At 33.8% G+C, this 26,649-nt stretch overlaps 1 protein-coding gene, 1 long non-coding RNA gene and 1 pseudogene across 6 annotated transcripts in view; 2 read left to right on the top strand and 1 right to left on the bottom strand.

The window, feature by feature from the left end:
- Positions 1-8,060, bottom strand: part of LOC144219994 (uncharacterized) — a 34,326-nt gene extending 26,266 nt beyond the window's left edge. The window contains exons 1-2 of the long non-coding RNA XR_013331576.1: positions 8,025-8,060; positions 7,520-7,633 (exon numbers count right to left, since the gene is read on the bottom strand). This is a non-coding gene — a long non-coding RNA (uncharacterized LOC144219994). The remainder of the gene's footprint in view (positions 1-7,519; positions 7,634-8,024) is intronic.
- The window catches only part of LOC144219948 (UDP-glucuronosyltransferase 2A2), a 42,747-nt gene extending 28,631 nt beyond the window's left edge, over positions 1-14,116 (top strand). For 4 of the 5 annotated variants that reach the window (XM_077750058.1, XM_077750076.1, XM_077750078.1 and 1 more), the window contains 5 exons: positions 1,732-1,880; positions 4,523-4,654; positions 6,748-6,835; positions 8,123-8,342; positions 12,629-14,116. In XM_077750058.1, coding sequence (XP_077606184.1) covers positions 1,732-1,880; positions 4,523-4,654; positions 6,748-6,835; positions 8,123-8,342; positions 12,629-12,908 — 869 coding nt within the window. In that variant the 3' untranslated portion in view covers positions 12,909-14,116. The remainder of the gene's footprint in view (positions 1-1,731; positions 1,881-4,522; positions 4,655-6,747; positions 6,836-8,122; positions 8,343-12,628) is intronic. The other variant, XM_077750067.1, reaches the window with a different exon arrangement.
- A 7,500-nt stretch (positions 14,117-21,616) lies between these two features.
- Positions 21,617-26,649, top strand: part of LOC144220485 (UDP-glucuronosyltransferase 2A3-like) — a 48,445-nt pseudogene continuing 43,412 nt past the window's right edge.

The raw sequence follows: 26,649 nt of genomic DNA, 5'->3' as shown, positions 1-26,649 counted from the left end.
AGCCCCCTTTTTTTTTTTTTTTTTTTTTTTTGCTATGTTCTCTCATGGTCTTTCCTCTGTGCATACATAATCCCAGTGTCTCCTCTTCTTCCTTTAAGACCAGTGATATTGGATTAGGGCCAACTCTTAGATCTCACTTAAACTTGATTACTTCCTTAGAGGATCTATCTCAAAATATAATCAGATTTCAACATGTGAGTGTTAGAGGAACACAAGTCAGTCCATAATACTGACTTTCCAGCAGATATCTTTTCATGAACTAAATTCAAAGGAAACCACTTTAAAAATCCTTAGGTTTATACATGATTTAAATTTATATTATGCCAACTTCACAGTAAATAATTTAAGAACCAGGAAGCACTACCTTGGTATAGGCCATGTATTGGGCTCTATGGATTTAAAGTAAATTAAACAGTATCTTGGCCTCAATTCTATTCTTAGAAATAAATGCAAGACATAGAAAAATAAATATATTCTGAAAATTAAGGATGTTTTCCAAGTTCTAATCAATAACTTTTTAGGACATTTGTCATACTATGCATAAATAAAGGAAAGTTTTAAGATTCTGTATGTATAAATATTATGGATTAAATGCAGTTCTTGGGATCTCTGGCAATTTTTTTTTATGGCTAACTTTATTTTTTTATTTTTTTTTTTTACAAATAGTTTATTGTCAAATTAGTTTCCACATAACACTCAGTGCTCATCCCCACAAGTGTCCTCCTCCATGCCCATCCCCCCCTCCCCCCCACATCCATCAGTCCTCAGTTTTTGTCAGCATTCAAGAGTCTCTCATGGTTTGTCTGGCAATTTTTAAACTCTATCATCTTTAACAAATTTGTTTATTTGCTTCTGTACTTTTGTTGATTTTCATTCTCTCATTTTCTTTATCAGGAAATTATGTTTTCTGTTTTTAAAAAATGGTTGACCTCATCATTTGCAAACATTCATTCTTCTCTACAAAGCTTCTAAAATTAATACTTTGAATCTCCCTTTCAAAAAATGTCATTCAAAGATAACACTAAAATAACTGTGTGATATTGCTGACACGTATATTTCACATTCCACAGGGGGTTGTATTGGGTATGAATCAGGAAATTCTTACCAAGAAAATAGTGGCAAATCAACTGTAGTGGAAATCAATGGGATTTGATTGAGGATGATAAAATAAACAAATACTAGTGGGATTCTTTAACAATATGAGTGAACCAGAGACTATAACAAGCTGGAAGGTAGTGAAAAAACCATTAAGAAGGAATTTGGTGCTGGTATGCTAGGGCTAATCTGTCATCTGCCATTTAACTGAAGAGAAATAATGAGTATTAAATTCATCAGTACATGAAGTTGTGGTTAAATTTTTTATTGAATTTGTTTTTGTGAAAGTAATTTGCATATTACTTTTCCTACACAAATATCTTCTTACCTTCTCTCCTTCTCACCTTTTATCCTTCTCTTTCTTACCCCCTTTCCTCCCTCCCTCCTTTCCTCCCTTCTTCCCTTCTTTCCTTTCTTCCTTTTTTCCTCCCATTCCCACCCCACTTCCTTTCTTCCTTCCTTCTCTTTCACCCTCCCTCCTTATCATTTTAATTTTCCCTTCCTTTTAACATCTAGATGTGATAGATAAACTAGCGGACATAGATTCTCCTTGTTTGTCAGAAAATTAGTGGTACATTTTATCCCAACATACACGTATGCTAATAACTTTCATTTAACTGTTTTTGTTTTCTCTAGGAAGACCCACTACATTATGTGAGGTTATGGGGAAAGCAGAAATTTGGCTAATCCGGACATATTGGGATTTTGAATTTCCTCGTCCATACTTACCTAATTTTGAATTTGTAGGAGGGTTGCATTGTAAACCTGCCAAACCATTACCTAAGGTATGTCTATTACAGTGGAGGATGTCTTTTGTACCTTATGATATAATCCTAATTTTTCTTTAAAGTGTACTGCCTCAACAGAGATATACTATTTACTTGCTACTCCAAATCTATTTTACAAATCATAGGAGTCTCTTATGAATGATATTCCCTTTTTCGGATTTCACTTTGATATTTCAGCTGAAGAAAGAAGTGATTCAAGTGGCATGTTAAATTATCTGTGTGTTTGGGGCACCTGGCTGCCTCAGTCGGGTAAGCATTCAACTTTTGATCTCAGCTCAGTTCATGATCTCACAATTCATGAACTCAAGCCTCCATGTCATTCTTTGGGCTATCAATGCAGAGCCTTCTTGGGATTCTCTCTCTCTCTCTCTCTCTCTCTCTCTCTGTCCCTCCCCCACTTGCACTCTTCCTATGTCTCAAATAAATAAACTTTAAAATAAAATAAGACATCAGTGTGTCTACAGTTTGGATACTGGATTGAAGGAACAGGAAGCTATAGCCTTGGAATTCCCTCAGGGAACTGCTTTCGTCTTCCTAACAAGTATGATAGAGTTATCAGTTGGGACAGTCACTATGATTGCTTGAGTGATAAAGATGCTTTCATGAGAACTCTCAGGTAGATTTCACAGAGTTTGGTCAGTCAGAAGAAGTAAGTATTGACAGAAGACATGGCATTGGTTAGTAATTCTTGGGTAACAGTGACCTTTACCAAGACAGAAAATAATTCATGGAAAAACTTTTTGAGATGATAAAGATGGATTCAGTTTTAGACCTGTTTACTTTAAGGAGCCAAAGGACTTTTGCAGATGAAAATTTCTAGGAATCATTCAGGTAATACAAGGTCTAGATTTCAGCAGAGAGCATTAGGAATAGATTAAGCAAAATAAAGAAGTCATAGAACTGAGACACCCAATCACTGAATTTGTTCTTTAATACCATGATGTCAGGTTTCTCCAAAGTAAAAAGGAAAATTGTACACCACATTCCAAAGTCATCAACAAATAAATATCGATAGCCAAAAATGTTGGAAGAAAACAATATTGAGCATTAAGAGAGAATAATAAATAAACATGATAAGAATATTGTATTTAACTCTCTTTATCAATAACTATCTTTATGGAGGAATTGAAGAGGCAGACACTCCTTTGCTTGTGTTGCAGATAAACAAACATCTCTAAGATGATTGCAGGTTAAATAGTGCTCTCGGGAGAATTCTCAATTTCTATTTAGAGTGAAATGCACATTTAAGTTTAAATTTTATGTTGGGATTCTGAATATACTTTTCTTACCACTCAAGATATAACTGGAGGTTAAGCTCTATTGAGTGTTATTATAGCAGATAATAAGCCAATATCTAAACAAAGTTACAGAAAGAGACATGACATATTCTTTGGCTCACTAGATAAAACCCCATGCCATACTATTTAGCCTCCCATCCTCACTTTTCACACACACATACAACTTCACAAAACAACTCAGACCTGTTTTTCGAAATGGGGAAAAATTATTCCATTCCAAACCCAATTACTTATACAAACATTTGGACAATATGAACAGCTTATATCTCTGATGAAAAAATATCCCAGTCACTGAATACATAGAAAATAAAAAAACAACGAAAGACAGCCAAACCAAGAATCCAAGTCTAGCTGCTAGATGTGTAAGTCTTCATGTGCATGTGTGTGTGTGTGTTTATTCAAACACTGTCTCTTAGGGAGATGAATCAAAATGTCAAAATACTAATTCCTGGGACTTCAGAGATATTCTCCTAACATTAACTAACCTAAATAGCAGTCTACTTTCATTTATGGCATCATTCTTTCCCTAGTAATTTTACTACCTTTAAATTGAGAAATAAATAGAAAAATAAATATAATTGAGAAATTTAATAAATATATTGAGAAATAGTACAGGGTAGCCACAATAGTTGCACAGAGAATGCATGACAGTTCTCTAAAAGTTGACATCCACATAGATTACAATGCAAAATACCACAATCCCAGACTGTGCAAGGCCCAACTTGCATAACTGTAAGTAGTGACCCAGAGAATTTTATTTGTAGAGAAATTTATATGTACCAGTGTGCTTAAGGCTCAAGTTAAGGGCATGTCAGCTACCTGTGGGAAGACAAGTACTCTCATAAATATTATCATGATAAGAAAATAGCAGAAATTTACCCTTAAAATATATTATTATGTATTGCAATTCTAAAAAATTCATTTGTAGTCCTATTAATCAGGAAAAGAATAAACATGAGAAAAATATCTGAATGGCTAACAGGGAGTTAGATTGACTGGATCTTAACTGACACATTATGGGGCACCCAGGTGGCTCAGTCGGTTAAGTGTCGACTTTGGCTCAAGTCATGATCTCACTATTCGTGAGGTCGAGCCCCACATCGGGCTCTGTGCTGACAACTAGCTCAGAGCCTGGAGCCTGCTTCAGATTCTGTGTCTCCCTCTCTCTCTGACCCTCCCTTGCTCAAGTTCTCTCTCTCTCAGAAATAAATAAAATTAAAAATTAAAAGAAAAAACATTAAACTGACACAGTACACTTTTTAAGACATGTCATGCATAAATAAAATCTTTTCTCTCTTTATGATGCTGCATACTTACAAAAAGAGAATTTTATCTCTATAGGAAATGGAAGAATTTGTCCAAAGTTCAGGTGATGATGGTATTGTGGTGTTTTCTCTGGGGTCAATGGTCAAAAACCTCACAGATGAAAAAGCCAATCTCATTGCCTCGGCCCTGGCCCAGATTCCACAGAAGGTTAGTACATCATTGAATCCTGGCAAATATCTACTCTGTCAAATGGAGATAAAATGTGGCTAAAAGTTCTTTTCTAGATCAAAGTTGAAACACTGAGCATAACTGGTACCATCTTTAAGTAAAAATTTTCAAAATCTTAAAATGGTGTATTGGGGCACATTTGATCACTTCGTTAGTAAACTTTTGCATTACTATGGAAATACATCTTTTTATACAATCACTTATTTTCAATGAAATAGAGATTAAAATAGTAAGATCCCAATAACCTTTTGAAATCTTAGGACTTGCACTGACTGCTCCTCAAATTCTCAAGAGTGTTAACTCCAAGGTCCAGGAAAAGAGAAAGGTTATACGTAAAGTAGACAAGAAATCATACTCAAGGATATACTTTACATCTCTAGGTTTTATTAAGATTATATCAAGATCTAGTTGGTTTAGAAATAGGAGCATCATCTTTCTAAACTGAAATTTTTACAGATAAATATAATTAAAAATCCTAATATTATTATCAAACAATATGTGTTTTCTGATTTATGATATTCAGTTAACTTTAATTGTGTTGTCAGTTTAGTTCTAGATTGATACTCTTTCTATATTCCTATTTATTAAATACCCTAGAACACTTTGTATTGGCATGTTAGTTAAAGTATATAAAACTATATAACAGTGAGTGTACTAATGAGGCTTGTTAAATATTTGAATTTTTATTTCTAATCTTTTCTGCCTTAATTTTTCCACCTGAGAATGTGGAGAAAAAGGAATTCTCTTGCACTGTTGGGAATGCAAACTGGTACAGCCACTGTGGAAAACAGTATGGAGGTTCCTCAAAAAGTTAAAAATAGAACTACTCTATGATCCAGCAATTGCACTGCTAGGTATTTACCCAAGGAATACAATACTATTGATTTCAAAGGGATACATGCACCTGATGTTAAGGCAGCATTATCTACAATAGCCAAATAATGAAGGGCCCAAATGTCCATCAATGGATATAGATAAAGCAGATGTGGTATAGATCTGCTTTATCTATACCACATGAATTCTTGCTATTTACAAAGACATGGATGGAGCTAGAGAGTATAATGCTAAGCAAAATAAGTCAAAGAAAGACAAATGCCAAATGATTTCATATGTGGAATTTTAAGAAACAAAACAAAGGAGCCTGGGAGGGGGGGGGAGAGATAGGCAAACCAAGAAACAGACTCTTAATTATAAAGAACAAACTAATGGTTACCAGAGGAGAGGAATTGGGGGGGATGGGTTAAGTAGGTGTTGGGGATTAAGGAATTCACTTGTCATGATGAGCACAGTGAGTTATGGAATTGTTGAATAAAATAAAAATTAAAAAAAAAACAGTTTGCCACATTAATATTGAATCTGAACTTAGTCATAAGGAGCTCATCCCTAAAAGTATGTAACAAAAGATTAACATTCCAACAAGATACTTTATTAAATAATTAAATAAAACAACCTCTTTCTCTTCCTCCTTCAAACTTTAGAAGGAAAGAGTGCAAGAAAGAGAGGAAGGAAGGAATGAAAGAAGGAAGGAAGGGAGGGAGGAAGGAAGGAAGAAAGGAAGGAAGGAAGGAAGGAAGGAAAGAAAAGAGAAGGGAGCAGAGGGAGGGAAACAGGGAAGAAGAAAAGACTATCATTCAAAAGCCAGACAATAAAAATGTAAAGCTAATTATATTTCTGGAAAACACTGCATTTGAAACATGAGAGTTAGGATGGGCTTATGACATAAATAATTTGCAGAATATTCACGTTTATTTTAATGTTTTTTAAACCTCCGTGCTCTGGTTGATTATTCTTTTATTTTTCTATCCCTTCACTTACAATCTCACACCTCAAAACTTTAGAGTGACAAATATAAAAATGATAAAACTGTATTTAATAGATTGTCAGTACAACCTTTTTGACAGCCTTGATGTAAGCAGTCCTACTATACCTCCATGTTTGCAAACTATCCCTTACGTCCACTTCTCTATCACATAAAGTAGTGGTGGGTTACATGACTTACAGAAAACTCTATAGCTTTAGGATGACTTCATTGTGTGTTTTCACTTGCAAAATTAAAGCACTGTCTTCCACAGGTTTTATGGAGATACAAAGGAAAGAAACCAGCCACATTAGGAGCCAATACTCAGCTCTATGATTGGATACCCCAGAATGATCTTCTTGGTAAGACTGAAGGGGAAAAAGCTGTACAATTGGAAGTGGACAAGTAAAATAACCATTTAACAACAAACAAATTTAATAAGTATTTAAAAATTTAAAAGGTTGCATTTTAGGCTAAAATCAGAAACACAAAATACAAGTGTTGGCAAGGATGTGGAGGAAAAGGAACTCTCTTGCATTGTTAGGGAGTATGCAAACGGGTGCTGCCACTCTGGAAAACAGTATGGAGGTTCCTCAAAAATTAAAAAAAAAATAGAACTACCAGATGATTCAGTAATCACATCACATTTTATAAGAATATAAAAAATTCTTATTTTATAAGAATATAAAAAAAATAATTCAAAGAGATACACGAACCCCTATATTTATAGCAGCATTATTTACAATACTCAAGATATGAAAGCAGCCCAAGTGTAATTGATGGATGAATGGATAATGGTGTGGAATATATATACAATGGAATATTATTTAGCCATTAAAAAATGAAATCTTGCCATATGCAAAGATATGGGTGGATCTAGAGAGTGTAATCCTAGGAGAAATAAGTCAGAGAAAGACAAATACCATACAACTTCACACATATAAGGAATTTAAGAAACAACAACAAAAGAAATGAGCAAAGGAAAAATAAAAGAGAGACAAACAAAGAAACAAGCTCTTAACTACAGAGAACAAATGAATCGTTACCAGAAGGGAGGTGGTGGAGGGGGTTGATCAAACAAGTCATGGGGATTAAGGAGTGCAGCTGTGGTGATGAGCACTGGGTGAAGTATGGAATTGTTGAATCGCTATGTTGTATACCTGAAATGAATATAACACTGTATGTTAGCCATACTAGAATTTTAAATATAACTTTAAAAATAAATTAAAAAAGTAAAGCTAGAAAAAAATGTCACACTTTACTTTCATTTGTAAAGCAGAAATAACTTGAGAATTGGCTATTAATTGTATAGATTCAGTGCTTTCTTTGGTTCACAAAAGAGCATTTTCAGTTAAGACTCTCATTACTCTTCAAGTTTCCATCTCAGTTCACTGTTACTGTTACACAGTTCACTGTTACTTCCTGAAAAAATTCTTTCCAGACAATGCAGAGGGAACTAATTCCTTCTTTTCTGTGATCATTGTTTTCTAAGAAAGCAATAGCCCATGTGCTCTGCTTTTGTAGAAAATACTGCTTTCTTCATTGACTTACCCTGTAGTTTTCCCCATCTCATCCTGAAATTCTGTTAACCTGTCATAATGATATGTCATAATAATCCTCACCCACTTCTCACCCAATTCCCAAACTAGGTCATCCCAAAACAAAAGCTTTTATCACTCACGGTGGAACCAATGGGATCTATGAAGCTATTTATCACGGGGTTCCTATGGTGGGAGTTCCCATGTTTGCCGATCAGCCTGATAATATCGCTCACATGAAGGCCAAAGGAGCAGCCGTGGAGGTGAACATAAACACAATGACAAGTGAAGATCTGTTCAATGCCTTGAGAACAGTCATTAATGACCCTTCGTAAGTACTACTGCTTTTAAAGTCTTACCATCGGTTATATTGACCATCATACTTGAAAAAATGTCCAATGTCTCATGCCTTTGTAACCGATTTATTTTCAAATAACAACCATAAGTTACCAATATAAGAACCACTTTATTATTTCATTTCCTACGCACTGAAGAAATTGGCTGAAATTGCCAAAAAAAGACTAATACTTCAAATATTTTATCAATGTTTTTTCAAAATCAGTAATTTTCACAATTATGTAAATTCTCAGATATTTTTAATAATCTGCTTATATGTATAGACACACATATATATGCTTATTTAAATAGTATAATCATTCAGTAAGTACAAAACTGGAAGTGATAATTAACACTATCATTCAAAAATAACCATCATTAACACCAACTATATGCCATTCATCAGTATATGCATATACACAGGGAGGAGAAATACAGAGTAGGCAATAATTTTGTAAATATTGGTTATTACTACGTGTGGATTTTCAAACAAAATTTAGAATTTTACTCAATTTAGGTAAAGATTAATTGAAATTAATCTATAGACTATATTTAACTTTAGGTATATATCATATCTTAACTTTTTTCTCTGAAAGATCTCACCAAGATTAAGAATTAATACATGAATATGGTTTTAAGTCTTTATTTTTAACTATGTATTTTTAATTTTAGCAACATTTGAACTCCTGCTATAGAAATAATCTCATCTCTAATATGTATTACTTAAAATTTTAATTTGTTGGCATGCCTAAATGGCTCAGTCAGTTGAGCACCTGATTCTTGATTTCAGCTTAGGTCATGGTGTCACAATTCTGGATCAAGTCCTATGCCCGGCCGTGCATGTACCCCCACTCATGATCTCTTTCTCCCCCCCCCACATTCTTTTTTAATTTGTCAATATTTATGCCACTTATTTTCCTCATATTTACTCTTTTGGTTGTATCTTAACGGAATCGGTGTTTGCCATTAATTCAGAGATTCTTTACTCCAAAATATTTTGGATTCATTTTTAACTGAATATATATTATATGCATTCCCTGAGAACATGTTTAGCAATATTTGCTGAATGCCTTGATATATGACACCTATCTGAATATAATATATTTAGCTCTCTCTCTAGAACTGTGTAAATATTACTCATGGTCTTCTGGCTTTAAATTTTTCTGTAAGAACTTGAAGCCTGTCTAATTATTTTTGGTTGTTTCTTTTCAGTCTGGAAAATAAATCATTTTTTTAAAATTCAGAAACCTAATTAGTGATGTACCATTATCAGTTATTTTCTACATTCTTCTTGGGTTATAGTATGCCCTTTCAATACTGTTAATCCAGAATAAAAAATATATTAATTTTTTCTCATAAATTTTGTTTGTTATTTATTAGAGTGTTTGTTTGTTCCATTTTTTTATCTCTATTTCAGAGACATCAAATTTCAATGTTCTCTATGTTAAAATATTTTGGTTTGTTTTCTTTCCCTATTATTTTCTAAGTGTCTTAATCTTTTTTTTTACTTTTTTTCATTCATTGAGATTTCCTCAAGCAATCCATAATTAGTAAATTTACTTTTTTGCCATTAAAAATTGTTTCTAATTTCATTATTAATCTTTTAAAGAAGTATTTTTAACAATTCATTTAAACAGCTCACCTCTAGCCTTTATCACTTTTTGTTTTATAACTTGATGTTTTAATCTTTTATTGATAAAATTGCATTCTTATTATAATTCAACTCTCCTTCTATATATTATGCCTAAATACATTCTAAATCCATCATTTTTGGGTCGCCTGGGTGGCTTAGTCGGTTAAGCGTCCGACTTTCGCTTCGGTCATGATCTCGCGGTTCGTGGGTTCGGGCCCCGCGTCGGGCTCTGTGCTGACTGCCAGCTCAGAGCCTGGAGCCTGTTTCAGTCTGTGACTCCCTCTCTCTCTGACCCTCCCCTGCTCACGCTGTCTCTCTCTCTCTCTGTCTCCTAGAAATAAATAAAACATTAAAAAATAAATAAAAAAATAAATAAATCCATCAGTTTTATGTTTTCCCCCAATATTGTATATTTTTTAATCTAGCTCTCTCAGTATTTGCTCTGAATTTGTATAGGTGCCTTATATTAAACTTGTTTGCAGGTTATCTCAGATTCCATTATTTTTATTAAGAGACAAAACTCAAACGATAGTTATCACATTCTGTTTATATTACTGAAATCTGAAATTCAGGAGGTAGAAGAGATGGTAAACTCAAATGCAATTTTGTGCAGCTCTTTTCAGTGGAACTAGTCTATGTAAAACGATCTATTCAAAGCCCTATGTGTAGGATTTTTTAGACAAAGGGGTCAATGTATTGATTCCCAAAAGGGAGGACACTCAATGTTTGCCGTATTTCCAACTTAAAAAGTCAGTACTAGTAGTTTATTTCCCTCTCTCACACACATTCCAATCAAATGATTTTTATTAAGTGCATTTTTAAGTCCTAATTTTTAAAATACTATTGGTATCATCAATTCAGGAGCTAGATCTAGGATTAGGAGCTTCAGCAAGGCTTACTATGATCTTCTGTTTCTCATAAATGATGATCTTGATGTCTAATGCATTAGAATATTACTGGGTTGTTAAGTGCTGATAATTCGGTTCGTTTTACTAAATATTAGAGTAAGTTCTGCGATTTTTTAAACTCTACTTTATTTCATAGAATGCCATTAAATTTTATTGTTGATTTGGAAACTACTGATGCAAAAGATAGAAACATAAATACTCTTAGAATTTTCCAGGCAAATACCTAAAATTATTTATTTTGAAATATATTAACATTAACTCTAAACCTAATTCTAATTCGGAAATTATCTGGAAACAAAAGAGTTCACTGTAGAGTGCATATATGGATGTATTTACGTTCCAATTTCTTAATCCATAAAGGAATTAAGGAGCACATAAGATTACACTTAAATACATAAACCATAAGATTTTAATTAATTAAATGTTTTGAGATAATAGTCATGTAACATTAGTATGCAATAAAATATTAAAGGATCATTAAAGGATCATATAGGTCTTTCTTTTCTCAATTATAGGAAAGCATATTTTATAAATACAAGTTTATCTGTCTAGTATATATGCATTACAGATTTTAATTCTCTATCTATAAATGGAGAAAACCTTGAACAAAAATATGGTTTGGAAAAATAGGCATTTATTGCCATCACAGTTTGCCTAAAATGTTTTAGGATGAACTATGTGAAATTACTGCTTAACTCTATATCACAATCCAATTGAAATAGACTGACTATTCTTTCTCACTGTACACAAAAAAGAACACAAGTAAATTACCCCCTGCTACTGGATCTAGCATACCATGTTTACTGGTAAATGATGATCACATTTCTACTTCTCCAATCCCAAAAATGTCCAACTCACATCAGGACATCTCTTCGCATTTCACCACCTTCCTTTAGCTTCATGTCTCCAGTTGGAACTTTTATTTCTAACACAAAAGCAAAATCAAATATGCTAATTCTGGCTCATCAACCAAGAAATGTCAAGTGAAGACATAACTTGCCTTTCAAATACATACTTATGCCCGTTGTTGTTTGAGAGATTAGAGTTCTTAAAACTCTATATAACTATTGTTACAATGATGCCACATTGATTAGGGGCAATCATTCTAGAAAGATACTTCTATTTATCTTAAAAACTCAAAGTTCATGCTCCTGATAATTCCAAAATTACCCTAGTATCTTTACCCAATCTTGATATTGTCTATATAGACACTGCCCTTTGCATCACAAAGACACAAGTGTGTACAATGGAGGAATTATCACAGTGTCAAGATCTTAGACACAGAAGAAATGGTTTACTAATGTTAATTCAGCTTCTTGTCTGTCATCATGAACTAGCCAGAGATCAGAGACCATGCTTATGGGTCTTCTTATGGATCCACATATTGGGTTATTCACAGTCTTGGTTTTAGAACAATCCTAGAAACTAAACTTCACACAATATCAAAATTCCTCCTTGGAAAAATCAGGCTATACATTTGTTACAAATTCATTCCATCTCTTATGTTTGCATTTCACCACATTCTGTTAAGAATATATTTCTTCTACATCTTCCTTTCACAACTCTTTTTAAGATGCTATACAATCAACAAAGTTAATGTCTCACCAAGAATGAATTTTTTCTCAAGGTATCTATGGCCTTTGGCTTACATAATGTATACATGTTATAATACCTATAATGAAAAGAAAAACTTTTTCTAGTTTCTATGTAATTTCTCATTTGCCTATTTTTCCCTACCAGTTATAAAGAGAATGCTACAAGGTTATCAAGGATTCACCATGATCAACCTGTAAAGCCCTTGGATCGAGCAGTCTTCTGGATAGAGTTTGTCATGCGTCACAAAGGAGCCAAGCACCTGCGTCCAGCTGCCCATGACCTCACCTGGTTCCAGTACCATTCTTTCGATGTGATTGGTTTCCTGCTGGTCTGTGTAGTAACTGCTATATTCTTGGTCACAAAATGTTGTCTGTTTTCTTGTCAAAAATTTGGTAAAACAGGAAAGAAGAAAAAGAGGGAATAGATCTTTCTAAGTTTGGCAAAGGCCTTAATGGGCAATCCTGTTCATTCAAGCCACAGTGACCTTAATGAAAACACATTACCTCCATCCTGTTTTCAAAATTCCCATTCCTCTACTTTAGCCTAGAGATAAAGCCTAGAATTCAACATGATCATTAACTAGTAAACATGTCCCGGTCTTCTTTTGTCTTTTCCCAGATGCCTTTACCCTCTTCTCTTTTTCCTGACACAGGGACACTCAATTTTTATGTATATTCTATTCAAAATATCACTATTTTTCATTATGCTTAACCTTAGGAATGTGTTGGCTGACAACATGCTGAATCCTGAGGAGCACACAAAATATGAGCTGAATGTGATGGATGTAGGGAACACAGAAGACTAAACTTCACAAGTTCCCCCAGAATATACAAATCAAGGAACCACCATAAAAGATTAGTATGTTGTAATAAGAGTAGTGATTACTTTTTTCATAAAAGTAAGCCCTTCTGCTTGCCCAAAATTATTGGAGTCAGAGCTTAAATTGATAACTGTAATAATGCATCACACTAGGGAAGGTCTACAAATTCCCACTGAACACACAGTTAATCATGGCCTATGTTCCTGCCTGTAATCAACAAGTACTCTTGTGTGCCCTTTAATGCAAGGGTCTGGGGACTTACCTCAAACAAAAGAGATTAAGTGAGTCATTATTTGTTCTCAGGGACAGAGAATGTCAGCAATATGTTAAAGGTGAATAGATCACTTATAGAAGAAATAACTAAGTAATAGAGAAAATTTTGGTAATTTTATGAAATGCTTAATTAACAGTACAATTAATAACATTAAAGTTAAATGTCAATTTATTATACTGAAAAGTGACTAATGCCCATAATCGATAATCACTATAATCAAAGTTTGTTTAGTTTTCTAGAAAGAATAAATATTTACTTGGGATACAAGATCATAGCATTATATATCTTCTATAAATTTAAATTTATTAATTAAGCATTATGCCAAGGACGTATGGTATTAGTAGATCTACATGACTAACGGTATGCTTTAGTAAATATTTATCATGCAAAGATCATATTTGAATCAGCTTTGCATTAATTTAGCAAACAGATTAAAGACTGCACTTTCGTTTCCCTTTATAAACTTAATGAGATGTTTTAATTCCAGGATTTGCTGTATAGTTGAGGCAATAAATAACATCCATTGGCTTACTGAAAATGTTGAAATGTGTATTCATTTCCATGTGGCATATTGAAAATTACCTCCAATTTAAAAATAACTGAATGATATATGATACAGGAACATATAAGAATTTCTTNTGTAAAAAAAAAAAAAAAGAATTTCTTTTTGAATCTGTACATTACTGGAAATGCAAATAAACTCTTAAATTTTTTGTGGTTAAAAATGTATTTGTTAAGTGTTAACATTTTAAGAAGGCTCTTCGTGTTGATGTGTTTTTACTTTTCCCATTTGATTATGTTATGAGAGAAGCTGCTTATGTTTGTTCTATGCCCAGTTTACTTTCTGCTGTCAGAATGCAGTAAATGGCTTAAGATCCAATGAGAGGTGGGCTGGCTATTCATGGTATTGAGCACTACCCAAGTTCAGGCACCCATTTAGTTTCAGAGACTGGCCCCTCACTACATAGAGATTTGTTTCTGTTCAATAGCCACTGCTCACCTGCTTTCTCCCCTCCTACTGATTAGCTTCAGGTTCTTCCTTTACCTGAATAACATCAGAAGGCAGCTCGCAGAAATTTCTGTTAGTTAATCTAACTGCAGTATGTATTTGGATAATAAACAAACAAACAAACAAGAATAATATAAACATACATACATACATACATACACATTGAAAATGGACTTTCCTGAGTGGTTGTTTGTAGAACTATTCAGATGAGGAAACTCTCATCCCTAACAAACAGAAACCAAGTCCTATCAGAGCACTGTTCCACAGCTCTTATGTTCTCAGATACTCAGGAGGCTGCACTTAATACTTTTACTTATTTTGTTCATAAACATTCCATGTTCCCCTTATCCTCTGACAGCATCTCCTCTCGTTAAGGTTCTTTACCTGATAGGATGTTCCAAAACTTCATCCACAACAAAGAAATGTCAGCAGCTTAATTTACCTTTGGTATTTTGAATCCATGATTACAGCCAAGAGAGTAAAGTAATCCTGACTGACTTCTGAAGCAGAGGAGCTCAAAATAATCAAGGAACATTCATGGCGTATAACCTAAGTAAATCATGGTTATATCATTCCTCTTTCGAGAAATGCAACCTCCAGACTCCCTGAACTCAAGTTGTCATAGTAAAAAACAAACTTGTCTAAAGGGAAATAGTGAAGCATACTCATAGGGGACTGAAATGACATTACCATTTTCAATCCCTTTAGATCTGACCCCATGTATTCAAACTAAAATACAGAATGCATCTTATATGAGGCTATGATTTGAAGCATACAATGCATCCTTTGAGACAGCACCTAAAATACATAGGATATCGTCTCCCAGCTCAAACACTGAAAAGCTTTCATTAGCTGAAGGCGAATTTGGTAAAATCAGCAAATTCCATGAATACTAGACTTTGTTGCATTTCCTTAGCCATAAATATGTTTCTTGGTCATACACAGTGTTGATATCAAAAGCAATATTTTTACTAAGGGTCCATGTGATATGGCAGAAATACTACAGATAAGGCGAAGGAGAAATCTGTTATTTGGAAATTATAACTACTTATATGAAGAATAAAACAGTGCATCCTCTCGGTGGAAGGTGACCAATTTTTCTACTTTTTACCTAGCTAGAACCATATTGGGAAGGAGGTGGGGACTCCTGCTATTAACAGATTGAACATGCAACAGCTGGCACAGCCATATGATCTTTGATTCATATATAGTTTCCATACCAATCCTCAATGCTTTGTGCATGAACTTTACGATAAAATTCTGGAGGGTCTGGAAAAAGACCCCAACAGGACAAGGCAGCTTGTCCAAACCACCTTATTCCTGAGACAGTTGTCCACAGTACATGACCTCTGAAGGGAATTTCCACAGAATATAAGTATCTTCATAACCTATGCAAGCTCCGAGGTTCATTCACATACTTCTACCTGAGATCTTCTTGCCTTTAATCTTCCCTCTAATTATTCCTGTCTTTGACAAACCAGTCAATCAGTCTTTGCCTACGAATCGATAGAGCTGTAAAGTAGACCACGTTTTCCCCATAAAAACAGAGTTACCTAGATGCAATGCTTGGTATTTTACATATTGGGAAATTTTTGTTTTCACCACTATCTTTCAGAGATACCCTTGAGTGGGGGTGTAACAATGGCTACTTCCTGCTGCCGGGAGAATATCGTGTAAACTCATACATAAATTGGCTCTGAGAATGGTTTCCCTATTTTCAATTGTTGATTCCCTTGTGAGTCTGAAAGTGAGGATTGATTCCTAAGTTCCATGAGAGTCTAAGCCACCTGAAAGAACAGTTTACTTGTTTTTCTGGACCTGCTCTGGCCTGTTCTCATATATACTATATCTATTTAATTGTACAATGTTGCTGCTAATGTTCAGTTATATTTTTGCTGCTACCACAACATAGGCCATCACAAGTAGCATAGTCACTTGGTGCCCACAGTCGGGTATTCAGTCTCAACCAGAGCTCAGTAACAAGCCAGGAGCTGTTTTTTTTCCTAGGGAAAAGAGATATCATGAAAACGTCATTGTTTTGCTTCAAAATCCTAGGATCCTCTTTTTGGAGTTTGTCAAAACTTTATTTAACATTGCTATCTGGTACAGGCATAGTGGATACCCTTGGATTTTCTTTTTCATTGTGGGAAAAAAAACAACACGAGATCTACCAGTACAGTGTTACTACATATAAGCCCAGTGTTTGTATAACAGCTCTCTAGAGATCGTCCATCTTAAATAACTGAAATGTTACGCTTCTTGAACAGCAACTCCCATTGATCCATCTCTCTAGCCTCTGGCATCTACCACTCTACCTTCTGCTTCAATGACTTTGCTTACTTTAGACACCTCATGTAAGTGGAATCATGCAGTATTTTTCCTTCCACGTCTGGCTTATTTCACTTAGTATAATGGCCTCAAATTTCTTCCATGTTGTAGCATATGGCAGGATTTCCTGCCATTTAATGTTGATAAATATTCTATTTTATGTTTATGCCACATTTTCTTTATCCATTCATCTATGGATAGACATTTATGTTACTTCCACATCTGAGCTATTATGTAAAATGCTGCAATTAACATGGGTGTACAAATATCTCTTTGAGATACTGATTTCAATTCTTTTGGAGAAATATACAGAAAAGAAATTGCTGTATCATAGAAAAATTAATTTTTAATTTTTTGAGGAATATCCGTACTGGTTTCAATAGTGGATGCATCATTTTACTTTCCCACATGTATTATATTACTTACATTTACATTATAACAGTGCACAATAATATCTCCATATCCTAGCCACTACTTTCTTTTATAAGGGCCACTCTAACAACAGATGTGAGGTGATGTCTCATTGTGGTTTTGATTTGAATTTCCTTGATGATTAGTTATGTTGAGCATCTTTTCATATACATGTTGGCCACCTGTATGTCTTCTTAGGAGATATGTCTATTCAGATCTTCTGCCCATTTTTAAATCAGATTTAATCACTCAATTTCCATGCAGATAATCAAGGTCACCTAAGATGTTTCAAACAGAATCATTTCAATGAAAAGAATACTTAGCAAATATCTGGACAATATGAAGGGAACTAAAAGGAATGGTGAAGTCCCCAGACTAACAACAGTTCAAGCCATTACTAACCCATTAGGCTAAGGCATAAAGGAAAGCAGTAATATTCTCAGAGACTAATGAGAATAGGAACTGTGTAGGAAGAAGCCAATGACAAGAGACATAGTAATGGAAGGACAAAGCAATTGCTGAAGACAAGGTCCCAAGCCAGGGAGGAAACAGAAAAAAAAAAAAACCCCTGCAATTGCTTTCTTCTACCATTGTCTGAACCAGAAGTGACATGGCGGAGAAATTCACATGATACAGTACACCAATGTGAGCCTCCCGAGACCCAAAACTAGAAAAGAAAATTGAGATCAATATAAATAAAAAATAATTAGAGCATTCCAAGTCACCATTCAGAACAGAGACAAAGAAACAAAACTTATAAAGTGAGAATAAGAAAGAATGACTAGGTATTGGGAGTAAAACTGAAGATTTTATTATTAGGAAAACCAGGAGAGGATGCTGTGTCAAGAAGGAGGGAAAGAATAATTGTGAAATTATTTAAGCATTCTTACTGATATGTGGTTCAAAGCCAAGGAAACTTCTAGAATACACTAGAGTTACCACTCTGAAGGACACCAGTGTATTCAATTTTACAGATACACTAGTTTACCTGAAGATCTAAACTTATTTAACTGAATAATTATAAGAATTAATAGCAGTTCAATAAAATGAGCAGATACTAAAAATTTTGTGTCCTTGAACTTACTGAATATAAATTTTTCCCAAGTATTTTGTGAGGTGACTTATATACATTTCTGTAGTACTTAAAACAACTTCATGATGCAGACATGTTCACCTTAGTAGAATGAGTAAGAAAGCAATATGTATGCACTTAATGTTATTTTGCAGGGACGTATAAAATCAGAAGATACATGAAGCACACCTGGATGGCTCAGCCCATTGAGTGTCTGACTTCAGATCATTGTCTCACTGCTCGTGGGTTCGAGCCCCACGTCAGGCTCTGGGCTGACAGCCTAGAGCCTGGAGCCTGCTTCAGATTCTGTGTCTCCTCTCTCTGCCCCTCTCCCACTCATGCTCTGCCTCTCTCTCTTTCTCTTATAAATAAATAAACATTAAAAATGTTTTTAATTAAAAAACAAAAAATAAAATCATAAGAAACATAAAAAAACAAATGCTTATATATAATTATATACATAGAACTACATTTATATAAGTATAATTATGTTTGTATAAATTATATGTGCTAATGAATGATGACTAGAAGTATGAAACTTCATTCAATGTTTATTTCATTCACTCATTTATTCAACAAATATTTTTAGAGAAAATATGCAGGAATTTTGAGGAATTATTGTGCTATTGCAGAGGATATGACAGTTAATAAGTTAAACACTCTACTTTTCTCTATAAAAAATGAGTAATTTTCCAGACAAAGGAATTGCAAGTGTGGATATGAAAATAATATTGAGAAGTTTATGACCATTATGCCTTTCTGTATTTGTCTACCATAAATTTGGCTAGTCTTATCCATTTATCAACAACAGAAATTAGGTTATGTGCCCTTTAAGAGCTTCTGTTCGATTTTAAGTTTTCATCGAGAAAGTACAGTGAAAGGGAAGTGTACAGGGAAGGGAAAGAATTAAGATGGATCCCTGGATTTCTACCTTGTGAGTGTATTTGGACAGAGTTTGCTTTTATAGAAATAGGGAACAACTAGAGGAATAACCTTATTGAGATTAATATGCTGTGTTTTCTCTTGAATTTATTCACGTTGAAAAGCCAAAGTGATATTTAGGTGGAGATTTTTAGAAGTCATTTGGATAACACAAGGTCTCAATCTCAGCAAATACCAAAAGCAGTAGATTGAAAGTCAACAGCATAAAGGAGACTTTATGGAAATGAGGGACCTAAACATCTGTTGGTTCTTTATCAATGTGATGGTAGAGTTTTTTTAAGTAAAAAAGAAAATTGTATAGCACATTCCAAGTCTTCAAAAAAGAAATGTAGTGTGTTAGGGATTTGAGAAAGAAACAGTATTGAGAAGGAAAAGATAATAATGATAAAGAGGGTAACAATACCTATTTACTAATAATGGGGACTGTGAAGAGGGGCCATCTTTTGCTTGGGTTGTAGGAATATGAGTAAAATCTCTTTGGGAAGGTTGCAAGGTAAATAGTGTTGCCAGGAGGGATCTTGATATCTGCTTATGGTACAATGTGTACTGATGTTTGAAATTTTATTTCAAGATTTTGAATATCCTTTTTTCCCTAGTCAAGTTACAGTTGCAATCCAACCTCAACTGAGTTGCTATTGTAGGAGTAATGAGTCAATATTTATTAGACATAAGAAATGAGGTAGGACATTTATCATCAGTCTCTAGATAATCTCCCATTCTGTAATATTATATTTTTCCTTCTATTCTCATTTTTCAAACATAAACACACACACATATTCACATGCACATACACATACTACACAATGAGTCACAATTCTTCACAAAGTCATCTCAGTGATGCAAGATGGGAAAAAATATATTCTTCCTGCCTTCCCAAATTCACCTGTTGATATAAAATCTTGAGTACTGCTGGGAAAGCTTTCATTTAATAGGGGTAGACATTGTTTATTGAGTGTGTTAATAAAAAAGGAATTACATTGATGGACATTCACTATTAACAAAGAGGAATAGATAGATGAATAAATGAATTATTATCCACTTCATATCCTGAAACATTATCATGTACTTAAATCTTAATATCGAGGGGCATATAAACACTCCCATAAAGTTTTATTAAATCAGTCATTGTAGGCAAAAAAATCTCAAATAGATCATATTGATTCCTAGACCTACAGTGAGTTTTGTGTATCATATTTTACCTAATGATATTATCATCCATTTAGTTTTTGAGACAGTAATCACATTTATTCACATCTTTGTACAAAACCATACATTTTATTCTAATATATTTTTTTCTAGTCACAGATCTAATCAGTAGTTACAAATTTCAACTATGTTTCTAACATTTACTAGTATCAGTCCATGATTCAGGCTATTCTGATTCCATGTTTAAGTTATTAATCCACATTTTAAATCATTTTCTGTTCTTTTAAACTCTTGCCTTTCTATGCCAATTTATATTTAGCTGCTGGAACTGTCTACTAAAGGAAAAATTTGATATTGTGTCTTTCTTTAAAACCTGAGTAAATAATTTTTGCCTATGAATTAAAATCCACACTTATTTTATATCATTCAAGTTTAATTTAATGTCTCCTATTTCAATCCAACTTTCTTCTATAACCTATGCCCACGGCTTTATCTGAGATCCATATCCACTTGAATACTTTCCCAATATCCATGAACTTTCCCCATTCTTCTATATATCGTGAAACCTGCCTTTCTGCCATACTCTGCCTAGATTCTACCAGAGCTTCCATCTCACGCATGTGTTATCTGCCTTACTAAAGTTATTTCTGATTGTTCCACATAGGAATAAGGATGTCCTTTTTCTTTGGAATTCTGAACACTCTGCACTGTTTATTTGACTTTATCAGTGTGTTCCTCTAGGTATCCAAGTGTATTTAAGCAAACTAGTTGCTATTCCACGTTGGGAAAAAGATGTGGAATATGTTTGCCTAAACCACCAGGCCCCTTTAAACATAGAGTGTGTGTGTGTGTGTGTGTTGTAATGTGTGAAATACTAATTTTATAGGATTCTTATTTGTTGCTTTTCTCATTGCCAATCCAGAGAATACATGTATCTATGTTAGTTCTGTAAGTTTGAAACAATTTTTCCTAGATATTTTTGCCTGTCTGTTTTATTCCCTCAATCAACATAAAACTTGCAAGCAATAAATAAAATTTTTCCTTTAAAATTAATTTTTAATTTGTCCTGTGTCTAAACTGTCATTTTATCTCTGCATTCAGCAGCAACACACAGCAACCTCTGCTGAACAATGTGTGAGGGAACTGTTGTCTTGGTGTCTGAGAAAGAGGCTAGAGCAGTTCTGTGGCTTAAGCTCTACTCTGGTTGTAGACTTTGTGGGAAGATTTTGGTGTGGCCCTGTGACATGAGCCACTGGCTTCATGTAAAGATCATTCTAGACAAATGCACAGTGAAAGACCATGAGGTCACAAGTGTTGACTCTTTCATATATTCTCCTCATCGACTAGAAGAAACTCCCCCTCTGAACTTCAAGGCAATCCATTCAGTGGATATCAAAACATTACTTGAAAATTCAAATAATAAATTTATGGACCTACCTCTTAATGTCTTGCTAGAGTTAACATACTAGCCATCAAAAATAAAACAGAGATTTCTTTGTTGAAATGACTGAAACTAAAAAAGTCCTATGAGAGTATAATCTACAATCACACTCCAAGTAACCAACTACAACATAACGATCACAGATCCTATGGTGTCCTTTGGAGAGCTGGTGGCAGAATTGCTTGCAGTCCCTTTTGTGACCACATTAGAGCCTCTGTAGGAAGCATGAAGGAAAAACATCTTGGGAAACTTTCAGCTCTACCTTCCTATGTAGTTGTTCACATGACAGGATTAACAGACAGAATGACCTTTCTGGAAAGAATTGAAGAAAAAAAAACATTTTCTGTCTTCTTTGACTTCTGGATCCAGGATTATGACATCATTTGGAACAGTTTTATAGTGAGGCATTAGCTAAGAGACTCTGCTTTTCATTTTAAACTTATCAGAAAAAATCTAGAAAGATTTAAGTGAAATCTAGATCAATGAAAGGAATACATTTTAAAACGTTTGTCTTCCATTTTAACTCTACAAGTGATAGCAATAAACTGGTTATCAAAAACTAACTGGGAATGGAGACAAGAAATTTCCTGCCACAGTTACTCTTTATAGTCATCAAATCATCTCCCATAAGATACCTTCATACTTGCTAAATTTATGCCCAAAACAATGCAAAACACTCAAATTATTAATCCTCTGAAAGATAGATTATCATGTTTGGTTATAACACATAAGTCCAGTACCAAGAGTTTTCATATTGGAAGAAATTGTAGATATTATTGGTAAATATAGCATAATATTTATCTAAGAGTAAGATAAAACTTACTGACACCCATGGTAAACCAAAATATGTCAACATTAACAAGGATATAAACAGAGATTTATTTTTTTTTTATAAACAGAGATTTAATTTGCCTGAATCTGCTGCAAAAATTATTGATAATTAGGGATGATTATTCCCAATCTTATACCATTTCTCTTGGAACAGACTGCTCACCATTTTTGTCCCTCTCATAAATTTTAGATGAAACTTCAGAAAGTCCTATTTGGAAAGTTTCATCATAGCTCATCCTTGAAAAGTTTCCTAGAATGCTTTATACTTCCTGTGGAGAATACCACACAAAATCCTGAAAAAGCAATTAGAAAACTTTGTTTCTTAGCAGTAAAAAAGAGATTTTTTTTACTTCATAATAAATATAAATTTATTCTACCTGTTTTTATTTCTTTGCCTTTTCTGCTAAAAGTGCTTTCACTTTGGAATTTTCATAAACTCAAGTATGATCAGAATCAGTCAACTCAGACTTCCACCTCAACTGTCTCTGAGTAGTATGAACAGATATGAACTAATGAACAAAGGTTCATATTAGAAAGAAAATATTACCCAATTTAGTTCACTGAATATCTAATTGTTTCACAAAATTTATGTTCAAAGGAACCCACTTCAAAATTCCTTAGATTTAGACATGACTTTAAATACATTTATTTGCTATAATTAATTAATTTAATAACCAGTACACATTGCCTAGATGCAGACTACATATTAGACTCTATACAGATTTACGTAAAAAATATAAGGATCTTGGCCTCAACTTTACCTCAGAGGTAAGTTAAAGAAATAGAACTATAAATTGGTCACTGACACACTTTAGTAAAATAGGATTATTTTAGTAAAGACCTATGGAAGGTCTTTTGACATGACATGTTATCGTCATGTTGATAACAAGAGGACAGAAGCATTATCAAAGAAGAATTAAGGAGGAAACAGCGTCATCTATTAAGCTAAAGTGTATACTGGTCATGCTTCAGGCAATCCCCAAGAATTGTAAATATTTATGCCCCAAACCCGACACCAAAATATATAGAAGAAAAATAACAAACATAAACAAACTCATTGATAATAACAATAATAGTAGGGTACTTTAACATCTCACTTACAACAATAGACAGATCATCTAAGCAGAAAACAACAAGGAAACAATGGCTCTGGATGACACACTGTACCAGATGGACTTAACAGATATATTCAGAACATTTCATCCTAAAGTAGCAGAATACATATTCTTTTCCAAAGCACATGGGACATTTTCTAGAATAGGTCAGATACTAGGTCACAAATCAGTCCCCAACAAATACAAAAAGATTCAGATCATACCATGCATATTTCCAGCCACAGCACTATGAAATAAAGTCAACTGTAAGAAAAAATGTGGAAAGACCATAAATACATGGAGGTTAAAGAACATTTTACTAAAAAATGAATAGGTTAACCAGGAAATTAAAGAATAAATTAAAAAAAAAAAGACAGAAGCAAATGAAAATGAAAACACAACAATCCAGAACCTTTGGGATACAGCAAAAGTAGTCCTAAGAGAAAAGTATATAGCAACACAAGCGTACTTCAAAAAGCAAGAAAAGTCTCAAATAAACAACCTGACTTTATACTTAAAGGAGTTAGAAAAGGAACAGCAAATGAAGCTGAAAGCCAACAGAAGGGAAATAATTAAGATTAGAGCAGAAATAAATGATGAAAAAAAGCAAATAACAAAGAATAGATTGATGAAACCAGGAGGTGTTTCTTTCAAGAATTAATATAATTGATAAACCCTTAGCCAGACTTATCAAAAAGAAAAAAGATCCAAATAAATAAAATCACAAATGAGAAAGGAGAGAGATCACAACCAACACCACAAAAATACAAATAATTATAAGAGAATATTATGAAAAATTATATGCCAACAAATTAGGCAATCTGGAAGAAATTGATAAATTCCTAGAAACATACAAACTACCAAAATTGAAATAAGAAGAAATAGAAACTTTGAGCAGACTGATAACCAGTAAAGAAACTGAATCAGTAATCAAAAGTCTCACAAACACACACACAAGAAAAGCTCAGGGCCAGATCACATCACAGGGAAATTCTACCAGACATTTAAAGAAGAGTATAACCTATTCTTCTCGAACTGTTCCAAAACATAGACAGGGAAGGAAGACTTCTAAACTCGCTTATAAGGCCAGCCCTACCTTGATTCCATCACCAGACCAAGACCCACTAAAACAGAGAATTACAAGCCAATATCCCTGACGAACATGCAAAAATTCTCAAGATACTAGCAAATCCAATCCAACAGTATATTAAAAGATTTATTCACCACAGGCATGTGGGATTTGTTCTCAAACTGGAAGAGCAATTCAATATTCACAAAACAATCAATGTCATTCACCACATTAATAAAAGAAAGGAATCATATGATCCTCTCAGTAGATGCAAAAAAAATTTTTGACAAAATACAGTATCCATTCTTGATAAAAATCTTCAACAAAGAAGAGGTAAAGAGAACATACCTCAACATCATAAAGGCCATATAAAAAAGACCCACAGCTAATATCATCTTCAATGGGGAAAAACAGAGCTTTTCCTTTAAGGTCAGGAACAAGAAAGGATTCCACTCTCACCACTTTTATTCAACACAGTACTGGAAGTTCTAGCCACAGGAGACAACAACAAGAAGAAAATAATAAAAATCTTCCAAATCAATAAGGAAGAAGTCAAACTTTCACTATTAGGAAAGGACATGATGCTCTGTAGAAAACCCAGAAGGCTCCACCAAAATATTGCTAGAACTGAAACATGAATCCAGCAAAGTCACAAGACATAAAATCAACTTACAGAAATCTGTTGCATTTCTANACCAAAATATTGCTAGAACTGAAACATGAATCCAGCAAAGTCACAAGACATAAAATCAACTTACAGAAATGTTGCATTTCTCTGCACCAATAATAAAGCAGAAGAAAGAGAAATCAAGGAATGAATCCCATCCATAATTACACCAAAAACAATAAAATACACAGCAATAAACCTAACCAAGAAAAAACTATCTGTACTCAGAAAACTATAGAACACTTATGAAAGAAATTGAAGATGACACAAAAAAATGGAAAAACACTCCATGCTCATGTATTGGAAAAATAAATATTGTTAAAATGTCTATAGTACCCAAAGCAATCCACACATTTAATACAATCCCTATCAAAGTACCACCAGCATTTTTCACAGAGCTAGAACAAACAATCCAAAAATTTTTATGGAACCACAAAAGATCCCAAATAGCCAAAGCAATCTTGAAAAAGAAAAGCAAAGTGGGAGGCATCACAATTCCAGACCTCAAACTATATTACAAAGCTGTAATGATCAAAACAGTATGGTACTGGCACAAAAACAGACACACAGATCAGTAGAACAGAACAGAAAACACAAACACTATATGATCAACTAATCTTTGACCAAGCATGAGAAATATCCAATGGAAAAAAGACAGTCTCTTCAACACATGGTAAACATGGTATTGGGGAAACTGGACAGCAACATGCAGAAGAATGAAACTGGACCACTTTCTTACATCACACAGAAAAATTCAAAATGGATGAAATACCTAAATGTGAGACAGGAAACCATCAAAATCCTAAAGGAGAAAATAGGCAGTAATCTCTTTAACACCAGCTGTAGCACTTCCTACTAGACATGTTGCCAGAGGCAAAGGAAACAAAAGCAAACATGACCTACTGGGACTTCATCAAGATAAAAAGCCTTTACGCAGTGAAAAAAAAAAACACCCAATCAACAAAAGTAAATGAGAGATGATACTTGCAAATGACATATCAAATAATGGGGTTAGTATCCAAAATCTATAAAGAATTTGTCAAATTCAACTCTCCCCTGCC

This window comes from Crocuta crocuta, unplaced genomic scaffold, assembly GCF_008692635.1.
Source record: "Crocuta crocuta isolate KB4526 unplaced genomic scaffold, BGI_CrCroc_1.0 scaffold1, whole genome shotgun sequence".
Classification (NCBI taxonomy): domain Eukaryota; kingdom Metazoa; phylum Chordata; class Mammalia; order Carnivora; family Hyaenidae; genus Crocuta; species Crocuta crocuta.
This window is presented reverse-complemented; position numbering and strand designations above follow the sequence as displayed.